At 42.1% G+C, this 19,945-nt stretch overlaps 1 protein-coding gene and 1 non-coding gene across 2 annotated transcripts in view; both read left to right on the top strand.

Moving 5' to 3' along the window:
• Window positions 1-19,945, top strand: part of CRYBG3 (crystallin beta-gamma domain containing 3) — a 149,437-nt gene that overhangs the window by 9,781 nt on the left and 119,711 nt on the right. Inside the window, exon 2 of the mRNA XM_075542432.1 lies at window positions 14,040-14,106. Coding sequence (XP_075398547.1) covers window positions 14,040-14,106 — 67 coding nt within the window. The remainder of the gene's footprint in view (window positions 1-14,039; window positions 14,107-19,945) is intronic.
• Window positions 10,217-10,380, top strand: LOC142441876 (U1 spliceosomal RNA). The gene has a single exon (XR_012783170.1). It is a non-coding gene; the product is annotated as a U1 spliceosomal RNA (small nuclear RNA).

Here is a 19,945-nt window from a genome sequence, read left to right as displayed (position 1 = left end):
AAGTGAGAGGACTGTAACAGGAGTATTTATGATGCGGAGTAGTCTGGTGGCGTAATGACGTACACGTTAGTGCTAACTGCAGAGTCCACAGTTTGAACCCACCTCTTCCAAAGGGGAAAAATGAGGCTTTCTAGTCTCGGGAAAAGGTACACTCTTGGGAACCCACAGGGACAGTTCTGTTACATAGGATAACTATGAAACATAATAAATTAGATGGCAATGAATTTATATCTTATATATTATTTATAATGTGAAACTGGCTAAAATTCACATTTAAGGCTACAAAAATTTTGACTCAACTACTGGCTTATACACAGGTCAGTGGTACCCCAGCGAGGTGTAACATCTCGCTGCCTGCCCCTGCCCCCACCAGGTAACGGGATGAGTGCCCGTTATCTCGCAGGTGATTGCCGTTTCTCTGCTGTTCATTCAAAGCCCCACTGACACTGCAGGGCTTTGAATGTTTGTTTACTCACATCTAACCAATCAGAGCCGTCCTATGACGTGTATCTTTGAATAAGCCTTTTAAAGACCGTGTGCGAAGGATGTGGCATGAATGGATGTCATCTGGTCAAGCCTGACTAACAAAAGGAGGAAATTTCATGAAGCCTGACATAGACTTAAGAGCAAAGTGGGTTCGAGATGCATGGGAAGACATTCCAGAAGACATGGTGTGACGTGCCTTCCAGAAATGTAGTATTAGTAATGCTATGGATGGCAGTGAAGACTGCGCTTTGTATGAAAATGACAGCAGTGATGGTGATGATGGCGATCTCAGTGAGGACAGCGTCTGTGATGACCTCACACCAGTTGAAGCTCTGCATTGGGATACGGATGATGATGAGGAATCCAGTTTTGAAGGATTTTAACTCTACATTTTAGCTTGGTGGCTGGTAAGCTCAGGGAATAGTACTCTTAAGGTTTCATTGTTGATACCTTATTGTTTTTTTTTCTTTTAACAATTTATTGGGGCTGATACAATTCTTTTCACAGTTCATACATATACATACATCAATTGTGTAAAGCACATCTGTACAGTCTTTGCCCTAATCATTTTTTTCTCTTTTCTTCTTTTACATTTTATTAGGGACTCAAACAACTCTTACCACAATCCATACATATACATACATCAATTGTATAAAGCACATCCATACATTCCCTGCCCCAATCATTCTCAAGGCATTTGCTCTCCACTTAGATACCTTATTGTTTTTGTTGAACCTATTTTCCACTTACTGTGCTGGTTTACTAATGTTAAATGACTTGTCCTTTTATTTATGTTTTTATTTAAAATAAATATTTAAATACATTACTCCACTGATGTCTCAATTTTTAGTAATTTTATTTTCATTTGTTTTGATTACTGAAACTCACCAATAGCTTCTGCATTTTCTGCCCTAGGCTTATGCTCGAGTCAATCAGTTTTTCTGGTTTCCCAGGTAATAATTAGGTACCTCGGCTTATACTCGGGTCGGCTTATATTCGAGTATGTACGGTAATTTGGGGACACATATCATCTATCTTGAGTAACACTTTAACCACCTGTGTGATCCAGGGCAAGTCCTCAGCCTCCTCTGAGCCTGAGTTTTGACTCATACTGACCCCACATGCACAAGAGCGATCAATACACTGCCTGGTCCTGCTGCTTTAGCACATTGCTAGAACTACTGTGTTGGTCCATCTCCTTGGTGGTCTTCCTCTTTGTGGCTGTCCTGCACACTTTACCAGACACGAGGTCCTTTTCCAGGGACTGGTTTCTGCTGACGACATGTCCAAAACGTGAGATGAAGTTTTTGAGCATCTGGCTGTACTTTTTCCAGGGCAGATATGAGATAGGTTTGATCCTCTGTAGCCATGGTCATTTTTAGTATTTCCACCAGATCCATAATTCAAAAGCAGCAGTTCTTCCTATGTCTTCCTATCAGTGTCCAACTTTGACATGAATGTGAGATGATTGAAAATACCATGGTTTGGGTTGGTTCAGGGGCACCTTATAGATTAGGAAGCTATGTATTTTACTGGAAACATCACACATGAAAATGCATTCACAAATGCCTTCATGTTACCTTAACACCCATTGGTGATTTGATTTTCAGGCTTCACCTCTATTTAACAAGAATTCACTGACTATTGCTAGGCATCGTGTTTGACACTGGGAATCCAGTAGTAAACAAGATGCAGCACTGTTTCTGCTACAAGACAGTTCAGCAAGTTTGGGGGAATACAGGCGCGATCGGCACACTTTTTCTTCCCATCTTAAAGCGAGTATTGGACTGACATGCAGGGTGATCTAGATGCATGTAACAGATGTGGGCACACCCTTAATACTTCCACTTTAGAGGAAACTCATTTAAAACTTCTTTAAGCCATTTCTTTGGTCTAAGGACGTTCAAAAGTTTGTAGGAAATTCCATTATCTTTGAATTCCATTTCCATGAACTTTCTGAAATCCCACTCTGTCTCTGTGTACTTTGTTGTTTTTTCTGGATTCATAAACTTTAGATCACATGTTGACTTTGGGGGTATGGTAGATGAAAGTTTAACTATTTTGTAACTTTCCTTCACTCACACAAAATAATGATAATATTTTTTAGATGAAATACACTATCAATTTAAATATTTTTATCAGAATGTAAATACTTTTTTCTGCTCCGCCAAATCCTGTACTATAGTTGCATATCTTTCTTTGTGTAGTCTTTTATTTTTTCTGGGTTTGTCTTGTTTTTATTGCACTTTATAAATATGTTCAAACACATTTTATCAAGCCCCTTTCAATGTGCTTTTGCCACACCAATAAAACATCTCTTAAGTCACACCTCAGTCCTCCAATGCCATTCTTTTGGCACCTGGATTCTCCTCTAATTTGGCCTAATAGTTCCTAGCTTGCTGTGCTGGTCTCTTCTGCTCAGCCCTGCATTAGGGCTCCTATTTTGGGATCTCTTTTATTCCTCTTCTTGGCTGACTCCTCCTCTTGTTGGAGTGTATCCTCCAGTAGTTCATATGAGGTGAATTTATTTTAGTCTTTGCATTTCTTAAAACACCTTTTCTACCCTTTTGAATGATAAGTTGTCTGGGTATAAAATTATTAGATGGAAATGATTTACTTGCAGAATTCTGAAGACTCCATTATGTTCCTCTTTCCAATTTTGTGCTGAGAACCCTGAGGTCAGTTTATTTTCTGGTCCTTCTTAGGAGGCTTTGTGAATTTGTAATGTCCTGCTCCTCTTTTTCATATAGGTTCTACAAATTCATGGTAAAGACCTTACGTAGTGTCCCCACCCTTACATTCATTTTGCTGAGCACTTGGTGGGCTTTTCTTTGAAAAGATTTATGTCTCATTATATAGGGTTGAGGATTTTGCTCAAGCTCCCTGATTTTGTCTGTGGCTTTTATGACTCCACCGTTTTGATATTCGCCAGCCTGGAGCCCCTCTGGTTTAAAATTCCCATTATTCTGCTAAACATGTCTGGACTGGGGATGTGATTCTGGGTCAGGGTGAACAGACTTTCATCTGGTCCCCATTTTCAGCCTTGTACCTTCATCCATTACCACGAGCCTCCAAGTTCTGAGATGTTTCTGGAGTTGTGCTGCGACAAGAAAATGGAAAGGACAGAAGTGTTTCCTCCTTTTCTACTTTACATTGCATCCTTACCTGTCCTGAGTCTGTTTTTCTCCTTCAAACGTGTGTTGACGTCTCTTGAGTAACTGTTACCCTGTCTCTTGTTACTTAAGTAGCTTATTTCCTTTTATTTATTGCTTTACTGTCTTTTTTTGAAGGGGCGGAGACTACTTTGCTGGATCAGAGTTTGATGTGTCATATATCCCAGTTTCCTGGTTTGCCAAAATTAGCTAGAAAATTTTTGCATTATCACTGTTGCTAAACTTGTTATTATTTGACTACAAACCGAACTTCTCAATAGTGGCTGCTGGGAAATAATTGCTACAGCATCACAGATTAGCCGTTTCCAACATGTCATATGAAATATGCTTGAAGTGCTGGGTTGTTGTTTTTTTAAAATATCATTTTATTGGGGGCTCGTACAACTCTTGTCTCAGTCCATCCGTACATCCATGTGTCAAGCACATTTGTACATTTGTTGCCCTCATCGTTCTCAAAACATCTGCTTTCTGTTGGAACAAATACATAACTGTGATCGGAAGATTTAAATAACACCCCTGTCCGTATTTATAAAATGCTTTTTTGGTTTCCTTATTTCGACGTAGACCTTTAAAAGAGCGTATGTAGCCTGTGTTGTTTATGACTAACAGTGCACATAGCAGTGCCAGAAGTTACACGACAATGGCCCGGAATGCTCGTGCAGATACTCGTTTCATGTCATTTCTGGCAAAAATGTGCTAGAAGTTTTATGTGATCATTTTGCCTGTAGTGGCTCCATCCCCAGGGGCAGATCAATATTTTTGGCTACTAACCACCTCATCACCTTAATTACATGATTCTATGACACGAGAGCAACTCTTTTCAATTTTATGTACTAATAACTGGGGGAAGGTTCAAAAATAAGTAGGAAAAAACTGTCTACATCTTGATGTCTTGTCTTTACTGTCTTCTGGATCGCACGCAACTCAGTGTAAAGGAAACCCAGATCCTCACAATTGAGCATGAGGACGAGCAGAGAAAAGATCAGAGTTGCCAAGGAATGCGTGTTGCTTGCGTCCACAGTCCATGCTCGTGGAAGCAGTGGTCAAGAGATCCAAGGATGCGTTGCGTTGGGTAACTGCGTAAGCATAGAAGAGCAAGGCTGCCACTTTGAGGACTAAGGTGGACCTGACCCAAACCATGGTGTTTTTATTCACCTGGTACACACGTGAAAGTTGGACATTGCGTGAAGAAGACCGAAGAAGCCTGGATGCATTTGCATGATGGTGCTGGTGAAGAATATTGAACGTAGCATGGACTGCCACAGGCACTAACAAGTCTGCCCTGGGGGAAGTGCAGCCAGAACGCTGTCTTAAAGATAGGACGGCGAGACTTCGTTCACGTGCTTTGAACATGCTATCAGACAAGACAAGTCTCTGGCCAGGGATATCAAAATAGACGAGGGCAGTTAGCAAGATGAATGGACACAGTGGCTGCAACAACGGGCTCAAACACCAGAGAACAATTGTGACGACGGGGCAGGACTGGGCGGCGTTTCATTCTCTGTGTACAGGGTCGCTCTGAGTGAGAACCGACTCCACGGCCTCTGACAGTCACAACAGCAGTCTTGTCCACACACCCAGGCCATCACTTGGCTGGAAGGTGCCCTTGTGCCATAATAGGCAAAGACAAAGAGAGGAACTGGAATAATTTTGATTGTTTCATGTTCTCCATGGGAAGATAAGGATCTTGTTTGTCAATGTACACATTGCACATTATGATACAAAGAAAGGACCATTATATAGTGCTTGCAGCATTTATATTTAGTCATTCGCCTATTCTAAATTTGCTGCTTGTGATTTTCCCACCGACTTATTTTTATTAGCAGTTTGATCAACTGCATTACTTCTTCATTATTTGTTTTGGTCCTTTTAAAAGTGGCATCTACCCTTGCAGAAAAAGTATGAAATTAGAAAAAGTTTAGAAAGGAAACACACACACTCATACTCTCAGCATCCTACCAGAGTCCAGGGCGCCCATCGTGCAGATCATTTCCAAGGTGCACCACCCACATGTGTAAATGTTTCTGCAATTAAAAAAAAATCTTCTCAGGGCTGCTTAACTTGAAAATGTTCACTTAGCAATGATATTTTTAAAGCTGTTATAATCATAATTGTTTGAGTTAAAATTCACTTAAAATGCAATCCCTATAGAAATCTGAGTTGTGTTTCCACTTTTCAGAATCTGGTTTGGGTGTCTCGATGTGTTTGACTTACAGGAGGGTGTGTTCTAATGGGGAGGGCACTCATATGAAGTTCCCTGAAGTAAAAGTAAAACATGGACAGGGCATAGGAACATGATGGTAAGGAGGTCTTAAAAGGTCTCTTTGGTGGGTAGCATTCGAGCCAAGATTTGAATTATATTTGAGAATGAGACATGAAAAATGTTGACAAAGAACTTACCAGATGGAGCAACCAGCTAATTTTAAGGTCCTGGGGGCCTCCATGAGTTAAGTGTTGGGTTGCTAACTCAGTGGTAATGGGCGGGGCAGGCTCCCAAGAACCTTGGTGCAGTGGTTAAGTGTCCACTGTTACCCAAGAGATCGGCTGTTTAAATTCACCATCTATCTGCTCCACAAAAGAAAGATACAGAAGTTTGTGCCTGGAGATCCACAGCCTTGAAAACCCTGTAGAACAGCTCCATTCTGCCCTATACAGTCTTTTGAAGTGGACAGCAATGAGTTTGTGGTTTGGAGCAGGATTGTGTTGGCTCAGATACCGTTGCGGGTGGAAAGGAAAGTGATTGGGTACCAAGGTTATGGGTAAGGGGATCCAGGACATAGTGAACTGTAGTAAGGATTTGAGATGGTGAGATGTACTTTGTGAAAGGATCGTGGGAGCGTGTGTGTATGAATGTGTTTATCTGGAAAGCTTTACAGCGGAGGAAGGATTTGTGTGGGAGGCTGGAAGTGAGGTCAGCCCCGTGGGAAGGACAGTCTTGGCTGTCCTTGGATAGCCAGAGCTCTTCTCTTAGGGTAAATCTGTTGGGTTAAATTTGCTGAAAGAAACACAAATGGCTGTCACATTTTAGAAGGCTGCTGAACACCATTCTGAGTTTTAAGTCACAGAAAAAGATTTAGGTGTTGATTCTAGCGAGTTGGGACAGACATTCTGAATCTGCAGGGTATGGGATGCGGGATTTGGAGCCACATAAGGTGGATACTCAGGTACGCTTCAGATGCATTGAGATTCTCGCTCTGTAACCGATGATTGAACTGTAATTATGAGTCTTGCTTTAGGGGCGTGAGGTGAGGAACAGAAGTAAAGAAGCTGCAGGGCAGATACATAAATTATAGGATGGCAATGACATTGTGGAAAAGCCAGTATCTGAAGAATCGGACATTTCCAAGCAGCTGAGCCTCATAATCATGCCTATTACCTTTCCTCCCTTCTCTCGATTTTCCTCCAAAGAATTCTGAAGTCATTCAAATGCCAGATGTTTGAGCTAACAGACATGCTGTTTGACTGCTTTAAAATTGCAGCTTTTACTTACCTTTTAATCTGAAGCCCAGAAATAGTGCCGTAACCACCTGTTTCATATTCTGTTAACGGTCATTTAAAAAAACCAACAAGTGCCACTCAACTCCTGGCAGCCACCATCTGTGGGTGGACAGTTTGCCAGATGGTTGTAAATTGTTGGTGTGGAGCTCCGTCTTTTCCTCATGGAAGTAGGGTTGGGCAGACTGGATAGCACTCAGTGCATAGGAGTCTGTTTTACCCCCAAAGCACCTGCATTATAGTATCGAACAAAGACAGGACTTGTCAGGTGCATCAGTGTTTCTAAGAACACATCTCCCTATCCAGTACGGATAGCTGACAAGTCAAGCGGGACCCTTTGTGAACTGTGGGGATACAGTCTACACTGTATTTAAGATCTCACTGAGGGCTGAGGGAGTGGATTCTATGGGATTCGAGGCTATGGAAGCAGTCTTGGTGGTGGCTTGGGAAACTTGAGAAAATAAAGGATAATGGAAGTGCCTGCCTTTGGTACAATGCCCTGACAAGAGATTCTAAATTTCATATCATAGCCTTTCTCCTCATTGACTACCAAAGCCTTGAGATCAATTGACCTGTAGCTTTAACCTACTAAGGCTACTCTAGGGGGCCCATAGCAAAGTGGGCCCTTTTAAATCAGCGAGAGACCCTGATTTCAGCCGGTCTGGCCCTTTCAACGCGCGCATGTCTACAACCACATCTAGAAGTGTGCGTTTTGACACAGGTGTGTTTTTCCCGCAGGTGCTCGCCCTGAAGCAGGCATGTGCCGGTGCTCATTTTTGTAAAGCAGTTTGCTAGTGACAGCGGGAGAGGGAGTTGATAGATAAAAGATTGCTTTCCCCCGTCTCATTTTTAAATTTGACCTTCCGTGGGAAAGCGGGAGACTCCCATGAACTGTATTAAATTTCAGGATGTCTAGATTCTAATTCCTTTCTGTTTCATCCCAGGAGGGGGGCCGGCTGGGCTGTGGGATGGGGAGCAGCGTGCCCCTTACGTAGGAAGGGAAGGGCTGAGGAGGCTGCAGTCCCTGCTCTGTGGACCCGGCTGTGGGCAGCAGCAGAGACTGTCAGTGAGGAAGTGGGAAACTGGCGTGATGTTCTCTTCTCATCCTCAGCCCTGAGCCGTTTCCGCTTCTGTAGGCCACACGGTGTGCATGGATGTGAAACTCACACGCAGGGAAGATAACCTCACACAGCAGACAGGCTGTGTTCACCGGTCTCAGTTTGGGTCTAAAAAAGGCAGCTTACACCCAGTCCCAAGGACGATCTTCCTGCTCGGAGCAGACAACGCACAGAGAAGACCATAGGGCCAGCCCCACCACGAGACACGACATCCCTCACTAAACCACAGCACTGCGTGGGACAGCACTGGAGACCCAGTGCGGGAATTATGCACAATCTGACCCCATCACGCTGGGGCGAAACACTAAGGGCAGCAAGGGGAGCAAAGTGACGAAATCCCTGGGGAATACCAAAACTAGACTTTGTAGACAGAGTGGTCCCGCATCAGACTCGACTGGAAAGCTCTCATAAAGGCCAACAAACAGACCTTGAATTATCTATAGGCTTTTCCATTTGTATCTGTGGCTTTCTTTTTGTTGTTTTATTGTTTTGTTGGTCTTGACTTCCTTTGTTGTTTTATTTGGCTTTGCCTGGTTTTTGCACTTATTAATGTATCTGCATGTCTTTCTAGATAAGATGGGTGGGATAAATAATTCAGAGATGAAAGGAACAGGACCACTGTTTCCGGGGGATACGAGAAAAGGAGAGGTGGGAGAAAGGAAGTGGAGGGTGGTGGGGGTACCAACCCAGGAACAAGGAAACTAACATCAGTGGAAGGAAAATCAAAGGATGCCTAATGGGGCTTAATCAAGGGCAATGTAGCAGTGAGAAATCACTAAACCCGAATGAAGGCTGAGCATAATGATGGGACAAGAGGAAAGTAAAAGGAAATCGAGTAAAGAACCAGGAGGCAAAGGACATTTATAGAGGGCTAAATACAGACATGTTTATATGTAAATATATATACAATGAGGGGAATAGAACTATGTACTCATAGCTGTATGTTAAGAAGGTTGCAGATGAACTTTGGGCCTTGACTCAAGTACTCCCTCAACACAAGAACACTTTGTTCTAACAATCCGGCATTCTTTGATGCTCACCTTCCCGACACAGTCGCTGAAGACAAAATGGGTACATAAGCAAATGTGGTGAAGAAAGCTGATGGTGCCTAGCTATCCAAAGATAAAGCATCTGGGGTCTTAAAGGTTTAAAGATAAACAAGCAGCCATCTAGCTCAGAAGCAACAAGCCCACATGGAAGAAACACACCAGCCTGTGTGATCGTGAGGTGTCGATGGGATCAAATATCAAGCATCTAAGACACAGAACAAAAGCATACCCAATGTGAATGGTGGGGGTATGGAGTGGAGACCCAATGACCATCTTTAGACAATTGGACATCCCCTTAGAGAGGGGTCACATGGAAGAGATGAGCCAGTCAGGGTGCAGTATAGCACTGATGAAACACACAACTTTCCTCTAGTTCTTTGGTGCTTCCTTCACCCCACTATCATGACCTCAATTCTACCTTACAAATCAGATTAGACCAGAACATTCACACTGCTACATATAAGAGCCCACAACACAGGAAATCCAGGATAGATAAACCCCTCAGGGTCAACAATGAGAGTAGAGATAACCAGGAGGATTAGGGGAGGGGAGGGAGAGAAGGGAATCAATCACAAGGATCAATATATAAACCCCTCACAGGGGGACGAACAACAGAAAGTGGGTGAGGGGTGATGGAGGATGATGTAAGATATGAAAATAGTCTATAAATTATCAAGGGGTCGGGAGGGAAGGCCGGCGAGGGAGGGAGGTGGAAGAAATCGGGAGCTGATATCAGGGGCTTAAGTGGGAAGAGAATGCTTTGAAAATGATGATGACAGCATATATATAAATGTGCTTGACACACTGGGAAAATGTATGGATTGTGATAAGAGATGTAAGAGCCCCCAATAAAAATAAATTAAAAAATTTTTTAAGGCGGCTTAAAAATTGAGAAATACTTACCTGGCAGGGGAGATACCGTGATCACGAAGGTGGTTTTCCCAGGGCGAGGCTCACCCATTGCACTCTGGGTGTGCTGACCCCTGCGATTTCCCCAAATGTGGGAAACTCGACTGCATAATTTGTGGTAGTGGGGGACTGCGTTCGCGCTATCCCCTGATGAAAAATAAAAATTGAGAAATGTCTGTGATACATGTACTTTCATTATTTATCTGGGTTACTTTGAGAGATTAAATCAGAAAATTCTGTTAACTAAGTGATATCAGGCTATTTAGAAATGCAGAGTAGTGTCATTTGGCTAATCTGATGATGACTACGCATGCACACACACACACACACACACACGCTGCCATATGCAGAATGTGTGCTTTCTGTAAATAATGCTGCGTACAGATTCCAGGGTTCCAAAAGAGGAGAAATTGTTAGAGAACAATAGAAACCAATTGTTGGACTCTGTAAGACTTGAGAGCATGGGAATTTAAACATGCCGTGCCCATCTTTAAAGAAATCGCAAAAAACTTACTGTGATGACAATACATGTAACAAAAACATATGCCATTTCAATTTCTAAATGTATCATACTTTCCTCTTACTTTTAGCAGTCTGAAACTACCAGGGTAATCAAAAGGAAACCTTGCTTTTTACCAGGGATTACAAGGAAAAGGTGGGTGAATCAGAAACATTAATTTAGGGGATGAGAAAAATTACACATCAAGGTGAACGAAAGGACTGGGAGAAATATGAATGGTAAAGGCCACAGAGATAACTACAAGAGGGCTTCAAATGATCTTTTATCTTCCTATTTCATTATCTCTTACTTCCCTTTCCCACAAACTTTAAGAAGCCCACTTATATGTGCACATCCTGTAGTAACAGCAATTGCCATTAAGAACTCAGACAGGAGTCTTTTTGAAAGCTGGGCACCATCCAGTTTCTTCAGCACACTTTGCTGCAGCATCCATGTCCTCTGTATTTTCTTCATGGTAGTATCAACAGGGCCACGTTGTAAGAACTAATTGTTCTGAAATAGGAGCTGGAATTAAGTGAGAACCCAAAGTCCATTCCTGAATCTTTGTTTTTATCTGACTCTGGTTCACCTTGGAGACCTCCTTGTTAATTTATGGTAGACAATCTTATTGATCATTTCCCTAGAGAATAATAGTGTCATTGATTAGTCCATGATAATTATTTAAAACACTATTGAGAAAGGGAGACTGAATACGTGTAGGCTAACTACAAATCTCACTACCTGGATTATTCACTTGTACAGCATAAATCCTTACGGGACAGGACACTATTTACCAAAAGAATGGGAGTTGGTGGTCTGGCAAAACTTACAATAATATTCACCGACAATGTCACTGGCAATTCTAGACTAATCCATATCTTGAAACAACAAGTAGGGGGTATTGAAGTTGTAAGTAAATGTTAGTCCACCTACCGACAGTTCATTCCTCTTGGTCTACCTGTCGTCTGCTCCTTCACACACCACGTGGGTTCAGTATTAAGAGTTTGGGTTACAGGTGGAATTTGTTCCTGTTGAACACTAGAGAGAGAGAGAGAGAGAGAGAGAGAGAGAGAGAGAGAGGTGGGTGGGGGTGGGTTTGGATCTAATTTTAACAATCTAATTTGCTTGATATTTACTTTGAACTTAAATATAATTCTTTCAATTTACATGTGACAGTGAACAGCCTTGTATTGTAGGTAGAACTCACTGCCCTCTAGTCGATGCCAGCCAGAGCAACCCTGTAGGAGAGGGTAGAACTGCCCGTGTGCGTTTTCCAGACTGTAACTGTTCACAGGAATAGAAAGCCTGTTCTTTCTCCTGAGGGGCTCCGGAACTGGTGATCACTGCCCAGCGCCTAACCACCGTGCCACCTGGGCTTCTCTGTAGGTGAAGATAAGGCTAACACAACAGAGCAGGCATCTTCAAACTATGTCTCGCGGGCCACATGCGGCCCACCGAAGACATTTATCCGGCCCGCTGCGTGTTTTTGCCCTGTTTGTTTTTTTACTTCAAAATAAGATATGTGCAGTGTGCATAGGAATTTGTTCATAGTTTTTTGTAAAACTATAGTCCGGCCCTCCAACGGGTCTGAGGGACAGTGAACTGACCCCCAGTTTAAAAAGTTTGAGGACCCCTGCAATAGAGGGAGGAAAATAATAAGTTTTTAAAAACAGCAACTGCTTTAGACTTTATTGTTAAGTTATGTAAATATATATGTGTTACAAGTCTGAAGAAATCTATTTTCTATTTTCATGCACTGGTTTTCCCTTTACAAATGTCTGCGTGTTCCCATTAAGCTTACAAGTGTACTTTTTAGTTTACGTTCTTTTCCTATTGACATGTAAAACCCGAGGTAAGGGATGTGTCATCTTGGTCCCGGTATTCCTCTACAGAATAATGAATGGTCACCCATTGTATTTTCTAGGTGTTGATGGGCTTCCTTACCTGTTCCTATCTTTTGGCCATTTGTTCCCTGGCTGCTTCATTAAAGCACTGGATTTCACAGATGCAGTGGCTCAGTAACAGACATCTGTCCTCTCTTTCCATCCTGTCTGCATTGAGGTCTCCATCTCATCTGAGAGGGGTGCTTCTGGATCCTCCACCATGGTTTTCCGTCATTCCATTGGGTTGGCCCACTCTCAGTCCCCTGCGTAAAGGCTCTAAGGACGCGGTGTGTAGGGCAGAGATCAGTGCGTGCAGCATGTTGGGCAGCTCGTCATAGTCTGGCATCTGTGAACCTCTGATCCCGTTCTCATTTCTAACAGGACTACCTCTGCGTTTGCAAGTTCCTGTGCTCTGGTCATATATTAAAAACAGACAGAAATGCCTCCTGAAGTGCCGTGCTGTCTATTACACTCATCTTCGTACCCCCTCTCTGCGTACCTTACTGATTAGGCAGATTCTCCCCAGGCTTATTTCCTGTGTGCCCCATAGCATTTTGGTCTCTCAGCCATGGTAGCTTCCACCAAGCTATAGTGCTAAAGATCACTTGCATGTCAGTCCCCTGCTACTAGGCTGAGTTTTGCGATGAGGCTGACCTATTTGTTTTTATATTCTTAAAGCCAAGAATAATCCCATGCACATGGAAACAGTGATGGTAAATTTTAGAGCTACTCAATTTGTTTAGGCTAATGAAAGTTTAAAAACAAAAGATGAAATGTAAACAAATAGAAATATTTTGATGTAAAGTCTATGTGTGCCTAATAGGCATAGTGATTTATTATGACATATAAGACATCTGTGAAGGGCATCTCAAACAAAAGATAATTAGAAGGGACTATCTGGAGAATTGAATTTTAAAATTGTACCATCTGGGACCCATTTGTGGCTTGCTAAGCCCAAATCTATTTTGCGTGGTCCCAGAATTCATTAGTGGGCTTCTGTGTTGTTTATAATTTGCTTATTAGACACATATTTCTTTCCAAGTCACCCAGCGTAGGCATTAAAAGAAGATCAGGCTGTGGAGAAGCCATTTAAATAAAATTGTAAGAGTGCTCGCGCTTCTTGAGGTCGTGCTGTGGACCACAGGTGCTCCTCTGTGGAGCGCGTCACACCTCTGATGCTGATGGTCAACATAAGAGCACAAGACCAGAACAGGCCCAGGCACCGCCGAAGCCTGCATGAGTGTCTGTGAATGTCACGTTCCAGTTGAGAGGTTCCGCCAACATATCCTCGGTAAAACATTTTGTATACTAGTCTTTGAGCTTTGCCGAGGAAGTGCTTTTCAGTCATTTGGTTCTCAGTAGAGAAGCGACATCATTTTAGTCATTATCTTGTCATTTCAAAATAAACTGTGGTTTTTGTTTTTCAGTGTTGAAAATGAGCCCATGAGCACAAGTCAGAAAAAGGAAAGTGTGCCTTCACCAGAAGCGGTCAAGGTATAGTCTCTAATAAATATTTATTTTCTATCAAGCTCAATCTTCATCATACAGATTCTGTCATCTCACTTGCATTTCAGAAAGAGCACTATAGGATTCCTTTATGTAGAAAATGACCCCAAATCTGTTGAGCATTACTTTCACATCATGGAGCTGATGAAAAGGGTTGGGCACTGGCGAGGAAGTTTAGAGAATGGTGTTCTTGTCCCAGCTCTGCCACAAATCAGCTGCGTGGCCTTCTGCCATGACATTTACCTTGGTGTCTTAGTCTGTAAGTTGGTTTAGGTGACTCCAGTAGCTTTCTCTCGCCGGAAAGTTCCTTGATTTGTGATGTGTTTTCCGAAATACTGCTGGCAACTAAGTAGTGAGCTTCTGGGGGTGGAAGTTACCTCTTCTTTGATGTCCCTGCTAGGTCATGGAAGGTTGGATCAGCGCACAGAGGAAAACTGGCTTCCTTTGCTTTGATAGGATAAGTAGGAAAATTTTATGAGCCACACCTACCAAGACAATTATGGATAAGAGTGGTTCAAACTCCTAGACGATCTTAAACTGTTTGTTGTATCGTTTATTTGTATAATTAAAGGTTGTCTAGAAATTAGGCTTTTGAGTGTTTTGGTGACATGAGGCCAGGTATGTGGTCACATTTTGGCAGTTGTCCTGCATTCACAAGGTTTGGATCCAATGATTTCCTTTTTACATGTTTTGTAACAATGTGCCAAGGAAAAAACTTCCAGGGATTTCAGAGTAAATTTAGCTTGGTCACTGGAAGGACAAAATGTTATCTGAATTCTTTATGACTGATATGGGTACTTTTAAACCATTGTAGGTCTTTGTTCATATTAGGGTACATCTCAGAGGTGCTGTGTTATTGGGGGCTAACCTCTTGAAGTTGTGGTAAATGTTTTTCAGTGAAACCCAGGAATTAAGAACCTATAGGGATAGCAAGTAGAACAAGGATTTCAAAGGCGGAGGGTATGTTCTGTGGAGGAGGAGGGGGTGCTAAAAGGGAGAAGATGCCTTGGAACGCAGGAAGACTTAGCATGTTTCGAAACTGAATAGGCAAGAGATGGTACCATTCTGCTTGATGAGATTGAACGATGCAATGACATGTTTGTGTTAATGCCCAAGTAATTTTAAAGAACAATCAAAAAAGTAAATTTAAAGAACAATCAAAAAACCCCAAACCTAGATCCAGGAATGGGTGTTGGCTCCAACTTAAGAACAATTAGTTCTTACATCATGTCCCTGCTCAACACTCACCCTCGGGAAGGGAACACAGAGAAAACAAGTGCTGTAGCAAAGTGTGGTGAAGAAATTAGATGGTGCCTGGATATTCGGTAAGATAGCCTCTGTGGACTTAAAGCTTGTCTCCTAACAAGCAGCCATCTAAGTGAGATGTCAACTAAGTGCACATGGAAGAAGCCCACCATCCTTGGTCTCCGAAGGATTGTGAAACATATCATCAGAGTTGATGATACTAATCAGAGTTGATGATACTAATCAGCGATTAGTATCAGAGCCTAAATTGTGAGAACCTGATTTTCAGAAGGCTATGGATGACTGTGAGAACCTAAGATACATTTGTGGAACAACATAGGAAATAAGCCTTCGGTGAACTTCCTCGATCCATAGTTGAGGGACAGGAGGCAAGTGGTTACTAAACAGAGTGCATTGGAGAGTTGAGTATAGACGATCAAAGGCATTCATCTGACTTGAACAGTTAAAACTGCGTCAGCAGATCCCCCCTATGATGCAGGCTGGTCCTGATCTGGTTTCCAAACATTCCTGTATTTTTGGTTTGTATTGTTCTGTTTGGTTCTGTGTGTACGTACTCGGGTGTATCTCAGAGGTGTTAGGCCATTGGGGGCCACCCTCTTGAAGATGTGTGATATGTATTTTCATTTTTCGGTATATGAAACCCAGGATTGATGAACCTATAGACACAGGTTTCTGTCTGTACTTGTGCTGTGTGTGTCTCTTTCACTGGCAATCAGCATCTTTCTTGATAAATGAAGAAAGGGAATCCCAGAGAGATTAAGGCACTTGACTAAACCCACACAGCCGAGTGAGAGCAGACAGACAAGAGCCTTCAGGTGCAGCTCTGTACCATCAGCTGCCATTTGGGCACTTGATAAGCCGTATTCACACACTGCATTTACTAAAAACCGTTCTGTTAAAATTTTTAAATAGCTGTAGCTATTAAGTCTGTTTTCAGAAATGCGTCAGGAACTAAAATGAACTTTGATTTCTCTGCACCATCCCAGTCCTAAAGAAAGTCATGAGGCCTGCCTTCATTTTAGAAGAGGCGCCCATGACTCATGAGACGCCTTCATAACGTTTCTGACACCATCGCCATAGCAGTGCTTGATGAATACTTGCGATGTTTGTAGGCATCTGGGAAATCGCAGAATATTGATGAGTGCATATTCGTATCGCTTATTTAGGATTCCTAGATCTTATTGTTAATCTTAACGTAAATAAATTGATTTCTGAACAGAAACTTCTTTTCCTTTCTGCCATTGTTCAGTAGTTCACATGTTAAAGAAAATCAAAGAGTCTTTAACACTCTAATGTCACTGAAGAAAATTCGTCCTTATGCCTGTATCGAGGAGCCCTGGTGGCACAGTGGTTAAACACTTGGCTGCTAATGGAAAGTTGGACAGTTCAAACCCAGCAGCAGCCCAGTTTGTAGCCGTCTTGCAAACCCAATGAGACGTTCTATTCAATCTCATAGGAACGTTCTGAGTCAGAACCAACGATAATGGGTTTGTTTTATGGGATTCCTATATTGAGAGCGGCGGTACGGTTAGCAAGAAGAATGTATTGAATGTATGTGTGTGCTAATATTTTTGATTTTGTGTAGATCTTCTTCCCGTATTGACTCGGCTCCCCTCATTCTCAGCCAGAGGTGAAATGATAGTCAAGTTTAAATGCATTGACTTTTTTTCTTGGTTAGGGGAACAATTCATTACTGAGCTAATTTTATTTTATAACTGTTTTTTTTAGTGAGCTAATTTTATAAGGATATTATTGCTTTAATAAAAATGCTTTCTATGTTGTTTTTTTTCTCGGCAATGCAGACCGTACCAGTTATATGGCATTGTGAGGTTTTCAAGATATTTTCCCAAACTCAGGAAGGGTTTTTACAATTACTATCATACTCATATAAACAGGCTTAACATAAAGCCCTCCCGTTGTTGGTGGTGGGGGATCAGTTGCCTGGAACTTGACAGTCAGCCACTCTCCCTGTGAGGTTTGGAAATTACTAAATCAATAACCAACTGATCACAACACTGCAGGGTCCCGGGACACCAAAGTTGTGAATCACTTTGTTGTGTGTTAAGCCACAGTCGGTTTAGGCAGGGCTCACCTCTCCTTCCTGTTCTCATTTAATGATGGGAAAATCATTCTGTGACTAAAAAGCTGCTGTCAACTTTCAAGCAAATGTCTTCAGCAGTAAGCTTAGATAGTTCCTATTAGCTGTAGAATCGTATTTATTGAAAACTATTGATGATGCAAATAGATCTTAGTAGCCACTGTGGAATTAATCCAGACAACTCACTATAAACTAGATTTCATTATGAGCAAGGCAAATGAAGAGTTGATTTTGATTCGTACTTTGGCATCACTTAAACTATAGACAACTCGAGCAGTAAGAATAAACAGAACAAGCTGTTACATTTGAGGGAATTTCCACAATTGGAAATTTGCTCAATAATATTTGACAACCAGCTATCATCATGTAATACTAAGTCGACTTCTCCATTAAGAAACTGGTTTTTGTGTGCATGCCAGCCTTAAGCTGCTGTTAATAATTTGGGTAATAGTGCTGCTTATTCACTATGAAAACTGTGGCAATGTTTTGTCTTTCAACCCCGAGGTGAGGAAGTATGGGATGGGAGAGGTACAATGGAGGAACACATGCTCAATATCCCTTCTGAAAAGCTCGAGGTGCAGTGGGAATTTTCCAGGCAAAGTAGGGGAGTAATAATTTTCTCAGCAGTGGGAACAGCACTGTGTAAATACCCATAGTATTGAGAGAGTCCGGGAGAGGGGACAATAAATGGATGGCAATGCATATGGTGATGTATATGCATTTAAAATATTCATGTATACAACGTGAATGCCATTGGAAAGAGCTGAGGTTGGTGGAGGGCACAAAGGTGGACCCACCAAGATCCTGAATGCTATGCCAAACAGTTGGGATGTTATCCTGAGAGCAATCCACAGCCATTAGGGGACTCGCAAGGTGACCAGATTTGAACTCTGAGAGGATGGCTCTGCGTTTTGTTTGCACAGCAGACTGGAAAACAAGAGGAGTGGAAACAAGAAAACCGGCTAGGTCACTGTTGGCAACCTTACAGAGCAGTATTACAGAGGTCATGGTGTCTTGATGTTTTGCTGGGCCTTTTAACAACAGATGGGAAATTTAAAGCTTACTGAAAAGGAAGAAACGAGGCACACAATAATCAAGTTGTTTTGGATAAACCAAGTAAAGCATCTAGATGTCGATGATTTTCTGGGTAGTAGTAAGTGGGTGGGTGGACAGGACCATAGCTTAGGTGTCTGGGCCAGTAATACAGATCGGGGGAATCATCAAGGTTAATGCATCTCTTGGAAGTGAGTTCTTACAAGAAGAATATGAGGGGGTACCCCAGACAGCCTGGAATCTTTTTTCAAAAGGTATGTATTTAAATTTTTTATTTTTATTTTTTTACAAAACCTTATGACCTTCAGTGTCCTTTCCATTACACTGAATACATTAGTCATATCTACGATTCTATTCTTGGAAATATTTTTCAAACTCATCTGTATGGCTGACAGCCCCTCCCTTTTTTCCCCTTTACCTCTTCTATGTCATCAAATTCATGCCCTTGCATTCTTGGCAACAAAAAATAGTTGCGTGGAGCAAGGTGAGGTGAGTAAGGTGTTGTGTGGGGCAAGAGAGACGTGTCTTTTTGCCAAAAACTATTGCACTGATATGGCTGTGTGAGCAGGTGCATTGTCATGGTGGCAAACCAGTCCCCAATCTGTCACAAATCAGGCTTTTTTTGTCTCACAGTTATGCAATCTTTTCAGAACCTCTAAATAGCTTGATGAACACGTTGACCCGGTGGAACGAACTCCAGAGGCATTACAAATCGACATTTGGAAGTTGACAGAAATTCACGAGATTTGTCATCATTCGACATTGCACCTTTTTTGAATCCAAAATATCATTTGTACACTTGAGTTTTTTCCCATAGCGCTGTCCTTGTAAGCTGTGTTCAACATCACAAGGGTTTCTGTGTCACTTTTTCCCAAGCAGGAAACCAAATTTCATAGCCACATGCTGTTCTCTTAAATTGACCATCACAAAAAAATTAGGTTACAGTGAAATTGCTTTTACGAAAAATTTCACTGGGACCAGAGAGAACCGCTGGGTACATTAACTCAGAGCAAGTTGCCTAGCAAGAAAAATGCATACTATGTAAGCTCCGCCCAGTGGAGCTTTTTTCTGTTTGGGCATTTTTGGTGGGGGTGCGGGGGTACTCGAATGAAGGTAAAGAAGTTTGAGATTGAAAGCCGGAGAAACAGGATCTACAAGCAATGATCACAAGAAGCTGAGCTTTTACAAGTTGGGGAGAATATTCAGAGAGAAACAAAGGAACCCAAGGATGATGTTACAGAAGCCAAAGAAGAATTGTTTTCAGGAAGTGATTTCAGGTGACATCCTGGAGACACAGAAAACTAAGAAAGAAAGACCCCAGGGGATACCAGGGATTCTGGTGGGGAAATTGGCCCTGGGAGGAGAAGTCCTTCCTCCTGTCTTTGTAATGGTGCATGGGGAAGGTTGCTG

The sequence above is a fragment of the Tenrec ecaudatus genome, chromosome 2 (genome assembly GCF_050624435.1).
Source record: "Tenrec ecaudatus isolate mTenEca1 chromosome 2, mTenEca1.hap1, whole genome shotgun sequence".
Lineage (NCBI taxonomy): Eukaryota > Metazoa > Chordata > Mammalia > Afrosoricida > Tenrecidae > Tenrec > Tenrec ecaudatus.
The sequence above is the reverse complement of the archived record's forward strand: the minus strand, read 5'-3'. Positions and strand labels throughout refer to the sequence as shown.